We start from the raw sequence: 10,221 nt of genomic DNA, 5'->3' as shown, positions 1-10,221 counted from the left end.
TGAAGACATGGGACTGCCCAAACTTCACCTTTGTCATTGAAATATGAACTCATCTTGATATATTGGCATGTATTAGAAGTTCCTGAAAATTATAGCTCATATATATTATAAAAATTACTTTATTTTGAGGAGTGCTGGAATTCAGATTTTCTTCATAATCCATAGAACAGTGGTCAACTTTACATTGGTAATCCGAGAGCCTCTTGACTGATTCTTCAGGATAGTTAAGAGAGAGCAAAGATAACACATTGGAAGAACAAACTAAGTCACTTTCTCCTTTAAGTTACTGAGACAAAGCACAGATATAAATGATTTCACTGGTACCTAATCCAACAGCCCTATGCACTTGGCCTATGCAGGTTTTGCTCTTTTAGTTGAATGAAGGTTTGTCTTGTGCTGGCGATGGAATGAAAACAAAATAATGATGTTACAGTGATGATATATATAATCTGTCTGGTTCAGGAGTTCTTCCTCGTATGTCCTTGAGACTTAGCCTATACTGAATGGCGTGGCTCTGAATCGCGCTCATCTTCATCCTCACTTAAAATAAATAAACCATTTAACAAAACTTAAATATGTTCTAGGTAAATGACTCAATTGTGAGTAAGAGAACATGCACAGCAGAGTCGAATAAGACAAGCGGACACACACACAACATGTATATTGTAGTATGTAAACAAGGTCTTCCTCTCCACTCAGTTATGTCTGTGCTTACAATGATAGAGTGAGTTGAAAGTTATCACTTATAAAGCCACAAGCTGGTTTTCTCTAGTTGTTTTTAACTATATATATATATAGCTTATATATATATATATATATATATATATATATATATATATATATATAAAGTTTCAACTTCTTTTTAAATTGTTTTAATTTGTATGTGTGTGTGCCTGAGTACATTTATGTGTACATGTATGTGTTTGGGTGTCTGTGGAGGCCAAAAGACACTGTCAAGGCCCTGGAACTATACTTAAGTGTAGTTTTGAGCCACCTGACTTGGGTGCTGAGAACCAAACCCAGGTCTTCTACAAGAGCAACAAGTGTTTTTAACTATGGAGCCTTCTGTCAAGTTCCTCAACTATCTTTCTTTATTAAAACCTATATAAACATATAAAGAAGTGGTGACTTCTTTTTCTTCATATGAAAAAAGATTATGTTATTTAAATTAATGTTTTAGATCATTATGGATTCCATTTGCTACGCAGATAACCAATCCTCAGATCCTAAGGAGTATATCATAAGAAGTTAAAACTTTATTTTAGAAAACCATTAGCTTTGTTTTACTAAATTAACCAAATCATTCTTCCATAATGGAAATTAATCAATAATTCCTTACCACTGCACTTGTGATCCTAGACTATTAGAGCATAGAATACTAAAATATAGACAAACACTCAGAATAAACGCTCAGCTCTTAAATAAATAATTTAAATAATGATGTTGAGTTGATAATACTGTTATACTTTCAAAACAGAAAATTGTAGATGACTGTGCTTCATATTGACTAAGGACATTGATTTCATAGAAACATAAAAACCGAGACTTTCTAAATTTTTCTTTCAGAAAAAAAAATAGGATATTCGTTACTGTTCTCAAAAGGCTTAAGTGATGAACTACAGAAATTATCCTTATAGTGGGAGCAGGTGTCTCTGACTCTTTCGCCTGCTCTTGAGACTCTTCCTCCTATTGGTTTGCCTGGTCCAACCTCGATATAAGGGCTTTTGCCTTGTCCTACTCTATCTTGTTTTGTCAAGTTTGGTTGTTGTCACTTGGAGACCTCCTCTTTTCCTGTAGAGGAACAGAGGAAATGTGAGTCTGAGGAAGAACAGAGGTGTGGGGAGAGATGGAAAGAGTGGAGAAAGGTGAAACTGTGGTTGGGGTGTATTGTATGAGAGAAGAATCAATTTTCAATAAAAATGATAATAAACTTACATAAAGTTAGCTGTTGTTATCTCAGCCTAATGTCAGAACACTGGATAATATTTGTCACCAATTAAACTTTGAGTTTTCACTAAGATCTATGTTCTATCTGCAGTCTGAATATCCTTGTCAAAATTAAAAAATTAAAAGTAATTATCACTAATTTGGTCTTCAATTCAGTAAAGAGTTTTAGGGTTACTTAAGGTACTCATTTTCTTAAGACTATAAAATGAGTGAAACAAAATTAGCTTAGGGGAGTTAGTCACAACCAAGGGAAAAAAAAAAGTATCAGGGGTAATTGAAAAACATTACTTATGGTGTGGGAATCCATACACCACGAAGACAATTAGGAAAGGGGTTGTTAGCTGAGCCATTGTCTAAAACCCACTGAATCACCGGTCCCTTCAAATCATGATTGGTCCCTTTTTTTTTTAAAGATGGGTTTTACATTTTAAGAGAGGGTCTGAACAGCAGAACTGAGAAAGAAAGGGACACAGACCTTGCAAAGGAGTAAGGTAAGACGTCAAATCTTTGCTTTGATAGTTTAGGACCCCAGCTCTGATACACGACCACAGTCACCCTAACGCGTGTCTATGTTCATGAAGTGAGATATAGTGGGGACTTTTGCAAGTAGAGCCAAGAGGTAAGAAGCATTCGCCAGTTGCAGTTCGCATCACTACTGCTGCTTACCTCTCTCCGCTTCCTGGATTAGAAAAACATTGCTGCAAACACTACGATTAATAACTGAGAATAAATATTTTTAGACTTCTACTGGAACTTTTCTCTCTGGTCTGAGACCGTTCGGTCATTGTTGCGATACTTTTTCACTGCCGACGATAAGGTCATCCTAGTAATAAGGCTCCCGGCAGCTGACCCAAGGCAGGGCGTTCCATGAGCTTCAGGATGCATTCCCTTCTGTCAGAGCCTCACTTGCCTCTAAATGAACTTCATGGTCAGGCAAACAGCTTTTCCCAACGAATAGACATAGTGAGGGAAAACAGTCAAAGAGATAGCATTTTTATTGTGAGCCATAAAACATAAGTAAATATTGAGGAACTGACTCAGCTACTACTTGGATTTGGCCAGTGCCATCTGATGAATTTTGACATGCCTTTATTTTTGTCATGAAATTTTAAGCAAAGAGTATATCTTAAGGCTAAGTAGTATTACAACTCATTATGTAGGTAAACCATCCGACAATGAAAATCATAATTCTTCTTGGACTCATAGGAGCTACATCATCAGCCCCGGTAAGTGGTTCATGGTGCTTTCAATTTCATCATGTAAACCTATGATACAATTCCTTCCTTCACCATTTCTCCTTTATTTTATTTTATTTTTTAGCTTATCTCGCAGCGTCTGTTGTCTGCTAGCAACAGTCACGAGGTGAGTTTAAGCACTTCAAGCATTCTCCTGTATTCTGTAAGTGAAAACACACTGGGAAGAGATAAAAGCATGCGTCCAGCCCGCGAGGTCTTAAACATTTCCAAACAGTTTCTTTGTCTACCAGGTGGCTTGTCAACGGGTGTTTGTCCTCCCTGTGTAATTGTTAACTTCCCCAAACACAGACACGGTATCATCATTCCAATAGTACCTAATGTGGGTATTAAATGTAGATGAATAAACATACAAAATATCCATACTACCAGGAGAAGCTGACACTGGGCAATCTCATTTATAGTAGGGATGGCTCTGTTAAACCCAACCCTTGTTTTCAACTCTAACCTCTTATCACTGTAATTCAATGCAGACTTAGTAGGGCAAATGTGGCCCTTCAAACTGGAATCTGACCAAGCAGTGCTGACTTGTGCTCTGTCTGTAGAAAACATTTCAGAATGCATAGTCATCTGGTTTCCACGTTGTCTCTCCTTTCCTAGTTACTCCTGAATCTTAACAATGGTCAGCTTTTGCCACTGCAATTTCAGGTACCGCTATGTAAATTTTCAGTTCAATGGGGATATATTTCTAATGAGTGTTTCTTACGGAATGGGATGAAAACAAAATGCATCCATTTATATTTGTTTAAAAAATGGTATGTGCCAAGTAGTAATTTTGATGATTTTTGTGATGGTTAACTGCTTTAAACAAGCCACATCTCACAAACAAAAGGATTAGGGGAGAAAAAAAAAACTTTTTAAATCTAGTAACACTGTATTCCACACTTCTCATCATTTGAAAAAAAAAAAATCACAATTTGTGCCATTTCCAAGCAGTTAGAATGCTGTCTTCTCATAAACCTTGAAAATTGTTTACATTTTGTCCTTCTTACTCAGAGCTGATTTGAAATTCTTTTTTTAAATACAAAAGAGTAATATTTCCTTTCTGTCTTTGTTTCTCACAGGGTGCATTTACCTCTTGGATTCCTCCCTTCCCTGGGTTTCTACAGCAGCAGCAGCAGCAGCAGCAGCAGCAGGCTCAGGTCTCAGGACGCCCACAGTTCCCACTCTCTGCACTAGAGAGCTTTGCTGGGCTGTTCCCAAATCAGATACCTTTCTCGAGACAAGTTGGGTTTGTCCAAGGAGGCCAGGCTGCTCAACCAGAACTCTCACAGCCACAGACACCACCACAAACTCAACAGGGTGCTAACCGTGTAAGTCAGGCTTCTTGCATCGTGCTGGTCTAAGACAGAACATAAAAGTAACTGTGAATTAGCTTTGAAATATGATAGGAGTCTTACTAAGTTTTCTCTTATGCTGTTTCAACAACCACTGAAAACATTTCCATATATTTTCCTATTTCAATAAAGAAAAGAAAAACATTAAAATGGATTGCCCTAAAATATAGTCAGCAATCAGGAGTTAAGACAACATACGGATGGATGTTAACGTAGAAGATAAATGTTGACAGAGTATTGCTAACGCAAATGATATATGGGAAGCCATCTCTAGGGAGAGCAGATTAAGAATTGTAGGTAACAAGTTGAGAACGATTTGCTTATATGACTTTGTGGCTATTCTTTTCTTCAGATGTCCTATGTGGTTCCCTTCAAAGTGCCTCAAGATCAAACAGGGGTAAGTGAAAAGATTGCCAAGGCTCACTGCCCTCTCCATGGCACTGGGTCTCTAGTATCAGGGATTTATTTCAATGCTGTGCTACCCACCACCTTCTAGAGACACTATTAGTGGCCTCCCGGCATCTGCTGATGCTGTGCTTACTCGATTCTTTACAAAAAGGCAGCTAAAAGGGACTCTAGGACCTTTGAATACCTATGCCATCACTATGCCACAGTAAATGAGTCCAGTAAGGCCCACAGCATGTCTCCTCTGTATTTAAATGCCAACACCAGGGAACAACTAAAGAGTAACACCATGAGCTGGCTCTTTACCTTCCCAAATTTTGTTTCTTAGGATTTTCCATTTATATCTGATGTGTAGGTATAAATAAAACATATTGCTATAATAATATTTATTATCATAAATAATACTAACACACATTATTGGTCTGTTATAACATTCCACTGGAAACTTTCCCCATCTCTTATATGCAGCATTTGTGACTTGACTCCACATTATAATTAAATGAATATTTCCCTTCAGTAAGAAAAATTAAATTGATATTAACTAATAAATTCATTATGCAAACATAGATAACCCTGATGAGATTAGGCTAATTAATCGTATAATACCTCGGGTTCAAAGGAACAGGGCTATATATAAATTGTTATTCACATGAAGCTTACTGACATGTTCAAACAAGTATAATTATGCAATTAAGTTTCACTCCCACCACCATTACATAATAACACAGTTCTAGACATTGTCTCACTGTGTACCATAAGTATGTAAAGAGACAGATAATGTGACGAATACAATTACTTCACTTTAAGAACCAGGAAAACATAGTTTTAATAAGATTAAGTATCTTAACACAGTGAACTCAATAGCTTTTAGAATTCAGCCCTCTACCCCCCTTTTAACCACTAATCCAGTAGCTCTCGATGCAGGCTTTGACTCTCTGCATCAGGAGCTTTGTGGGCTATTTTGAAAATTACAAATGCCTAAACCTTAAGCCTAAAATATCAAAACCGAACTTGGTCTGACAAACATTGTTAGGTTTCTGAAGGCCTAATGCTTGATTTCTACTCTGGACCAAGACTGAAAACCTCTTAGTCAAATCGTGTTCATTCCGGAAACACGGTTGTGATCATCTCTATCTAATGTTATATCTAATATAATTATTTGATGATACAAAACACAAGAGAGTATTTAAAAATGTATTCAGCTACGATGTTCCTGATTTTTCCATACATTCTTTACATACAAGCACATAGAGACTTTTAACCATAAGCCAATATATGACAATATGTGTAGTGGTTATCTTTTCCTGGTTTTTCTCCAATATTCTAAAATTCATAGAGGATTTTACATTTTTTTATGTCTGTGAGTGTTCTGTGTACATGCATGTACACTGTGTGCAAGCAGCACCGGAAGAGGTCAGAGAGGGCACTGGGATGCCTTCAAACTGGAGTTCCCGATGGTTGTGAGCTACCACATGTGTCCTGGCCACCAAGCCCAGGTCCTCTACGGGAGCAGCTAGTGCTCTTAATCTCTGAGTCCTCTCCATTGCCCACGAATGATCTTAATAAAATGGAAATCATTGAGTATTTAGTTTAATTTCTTTTTTATTTACTATAGCAGAACTTCTAATATCATGTTCTGTAGAATGATGATTCTCAAAATTACAAGAAAACTACTGCATAATCTGTTTTGCCCTTAGATGTTTACATGTTAACCTACGTAGAGCATTTCCAAGATGGTGTTTATTGAAAGAACTCATGCTTTCTTCACTTAGTTGAACCTACTATATCCTAACTTGTCTGTCTATGTATCCTTACAAAGGAGTCCTGTATCATGCTGGGTTCAAGTTGTTTCTCAAGTTGACAAACACTGTAAAAGTGCTATGCATGGTACAACTTATGCTTGGAATGGCAGCTCATACCTGTAATAACACCTTTAAAACACTGACATTGAAAGAGTTGAAAGCATTGTGCCTCCCGATCTAACGGACTTGCGTACTTCTTTTTTGTGTGTTTCTTATTTATGTTACTTCTTGTGCACCTCTATGTTCACGAACAGATGCTTCAGTCCTATCCCGTGTACGTGCTCCTGCCCTGGGAGCAGCCTCAACAGGCTGTCACACCATCCCCCCAGCAAACAGGGCAGCAGCTATTTGAGGAACAGGTAAGATGAGGGTTTGGTTTTAATCTGTGGTTCAATTTCAGAATGAGAAAAGAATAACCGAGAATGTTTGGTGCATGCTCTCAACTGCTTGACCTCACAGGAGAGGACATGGTGTCTCTCCTAGTTGAACGCCTGTAGACAAATGTGGCCGTGCACTAAGCCTAGGAATTACAGGGAATGGAGTCAGCAAATTACTCTTCTAAGACTAGGTGCAAACCTGCTTTTGTTTGTTTGGTTTGTTTCTGAATTTGATTTTTCTCACATTCAGAGTCTACAAACATTCATTATTTTTATAGAAATACATTTATGTGCTTGTTATTAAAATACCACAGTATGAAGGATTGCAATGAAAAATATTTGTGGTCACTAGAACTTGAGCAATAATTTGATAACCTTATGTTCAATTTTGTAAGTATAGCATAAGTTTTGAGAATTTTCATGTCAATTCAGATCTCTCACGATATGGTGTTTAGAGATATCTTGACATTACATGATAATTTTTTGCCAACTAAAATATGTGGACTTTCAAAAAGCAGCTAGCTGATGTAAAAGATGTGTAATTTTAAGTAACAATTTCTCAGAAATTTATGACAAAAATCATCATAATAAATCTAATGCCTTCTTTAAAAATCTGACAGATACCATTCTACAATCAGTTTGGATACATACCACAACAAGCAGAACCTGTGAGTAAATGCATGGTTTTGATTTCTAAGAATATGTTTGGAATTACTTGCTTCTCTATTAAATACAAGGATATCTTTCATATAAAAAGTAGCAGGAAAACACTTTTTTTTTATGGATGAAGTCAGGATTACCCACACATTTATATGAGAACAGGAAAAAAAAAAACATAGATTTGTTACATGAGCAAGAATTGTGCTGGGTGGTTTGGGAAGGAGAACTCAAGCAGTACTCAGCCCTGGAAAAGGTGTGCTAAGTGGGCATGTCTGAGTGTCTTGGAGATTCTTAAAGAGACAGCAGATCATAGAACAAGTCTGGGAGCCGGGATGTGAGGACACCTGCACTTGGTCTCTTCCACCTCTCCTCAGATAACGTTATGAAGCCTCACCTTTCAAACTCCTTCATATTCAGAAACACCCATTTGTGAGGTCAATGTTCTACAGCCTGAAGCCCAACCAAGTGTCAGAACAGCGCTCTACTGCCCACGACCGCTTTTCTTTTTCTCAAACCTAAACTCTCAGGAAGTTGAAGAGGGCTTGGATGCTTTGGTTGGCAGAAAAAAAAAAAAAAAAAAAAAAAGGTGTAATGATCCATCGCTGACTTAGACACCTTTAACTTTCTGCTTCTTCAGGAGGTACGAGGAGGACAGCAACACTTGGCTTTTGACACCTTTGTAGGCACAGCGCCTGAAACTCCTGGGATGGTGAGATTCCATGCTAACCTTTTGCAGCAACTGGAAATCGCCTAGTGAGAACTTAGGTCTTCCAGTAGTATCCATTTTAATGCAAACGCTGTTATACCAACAATTGTTGATCTTCCCCTTGTAATCTTTGCTAGTCAAGATCTAAATCATTCAGTTCCTCAAATATTTGCTGAGAATCTTTTCCCCGAAACTCTTCTGTGCACCTTGTATAAAAGCTGAGGGCTGTTGGCAGTTGATGATAGCCTGGAGGAGAGTCATTTTTCCCATGGTGGTGTAGTCACTGATGATTAACGCATGCATTAATGGATGATCGATAGCAATGTGTATAAAAACAATAATTGAATGCAGTGGGTGTATTAAAAAAAAAAAAAGAGCAGGGAGGAGGAGAAGGAGGAAGAGAACCAGAAGTTGGGAAAATGTGGTAGGAAACTCCAGAGGAAGTTAGAATGGAAAATGTGCTGTGCTTATAATCCTAGCACATTGCATACAGGTATGATGTTCTCAAAGGATAAATTAAAAAGCAGTTATTAATATGCAACTATATTTGTGAAACATAATCATGAGCCTTCTAAGCTAGCTTATGAGCTAAAGAAAACTAATAAGGACACACATTGTTGGATGATGCCTGTTTGTGCCTCTCCCTCCTTCTGCTTCATATTCTTCCCAGTTTTAATCATCTACTTGAAACTGTAAAGATTTTGTCCTGTTCTTGCTTTCTCCAGCCAGCAGAAGGAGGTCTGCTTTATTCACAAAGAGAACCAATCACCTTTAAGCATGATAATGCAGGGGTTTTCGTGCCATCAACTTCACCAAAACCCAGCACTGACAATTTTTTCACTTCGGAAATAGACCCGACAAATGCCCCAGTACTTCCAGAACAGAAGGTAAAGTGAACAAAGATTCATTTTATGAAATATATTGTTATCTATGATCTAAGTGAGAACGTAATTTATAGGGCCAGACATTGCAATAAACATACAAGTAAAATAATATATGGCCTTAATCTGGATAAAACAGTTAGCAATTATTTTAAACCAATGTGTTAGAGTATAATCTGACTTTAAGTTAACACAAGCTTTTTGTAATGTTCTTTCTCACTAGGCCAAGACTGATAGCTTAAGAGAACCATAAGACACTGTTTAAATCATTCAGAAGTTTGGGTAGGTATTTTTACCAAAGTCAGGCCTCAAGTGCCATGATATTCTTAACAGAAAACTTAATCAGAAAATTAATGAAGAATTATTAGCATAATGATTATAGAGGAAAAAAGTTAGTGTTTATATTATCTATATAACTGGTATGGCAAAGACCATACCAGTTATGAGATTTTCCTATGTTTTAAAAATCAAATTTACCGTTTAAAGTCAACTCCCTATACTATAAACTTGATATGAGTCATATAAATATTGAATAGATTGTTTCTATATAAAAAGATTGCATGCTCTTTACATAGTTACTTCTCTCAAGTCATCTTTTCTCATCACAAGCTGAACATTGTGATAATGTCAATATTCCATTATCTGTTTTAAAGAAGGTCTTAAAATAATAAGAGTTCCTTAGTAAGGGGGTGGGGCTGTCTCTGACATAAACTCAGCAGCAGGCTCTTTGATCCTCTCCCCCTGGGGGGTACAGCCTTGCCAGGCCAGTCCTTATGAGACCTGATAGGCTAGGGACAGATGGAAGGGGAGGAGGACCTCCCCTATCAGGGGACTAGGGGAGGACCATTGAAGG

The 10,221-nt window shown here is 37.4% G+C and overlaps 1 protein-coding gene across 1 annotated transcript; it reads left to right on the top strand.

Annotated features, from left to right (window-relative positions):
- Nucleotides 1–3,122: 3,122 nt before the first annotated feature.
- On the top strand, nt 3,123–9,621 carry Odam (odontogenic, ameloblast associated). Its single transcript, XM_055596562.1, has 10 exons — nt 3,123–3,173; nt 3,268–3,309; nt 3,801–3,848; nt 4,265–4,513; nt 4,890–4,934; nt 6,999–7,103; nt 7,742–7,789; nt 8,419–8,490; nt 9,213–9,374; nt 9,592–9,621. The coding sequence occupies exons 1-10, from the start codon at nt 3,123–3,125 to the stop codon at nt 9,619–9,621; spliced, it is 852 nt and encodes a 283-aa protein (XP_055452537.1).
- Nucleotides 9,622–10,221: the final 600 nt, after the last annotated feature.

This window comes from Psammomys obesus, unplaced genomic scaffold, assembly GCF_907164565.1.
Source record: "Psammomys obesus unplaced genomic scaffold, mPsaObe1.curated_primary_1811, whole genome shotgun sequence".
NCBI classification, from domain to species: Eukaryota; Metazoa; Chordata; class Mammalia; order Rodentia; family Muridae; genus Psammomys; species Psammomys obesus.
The sequence above is the reverse complement of the archived record's forward strand: the minus strand, read 5'-3'. Positions and strand labels throughout refer to the sequence as shown.

Excerpts from the sequence above, each read along its gene's own strand:
- Odam (XM_055596562.1), top strand. The coding sequence starts at position 3,123 with ATGAAAATCATAATTCTTCTTGGACTCATAGGAGCTACATCATCAGCC. Across the intron at positions 3,174-3,267 it reads GAGCTACATCATCAGCCCCG|CTTATCTCGCAGCGTCTGTT; the intron begins GTAAGTGGTTCA and ends TTTATTTTTTAG. Across the intron at positions 8,491-9,212 it reads CGCCTGAAACTCCTGGGATG|CCAGCAGAAGGAGGTCTGCT; the intron begins GTGAGATTCCAT and ends TGCTTTCTCCAG.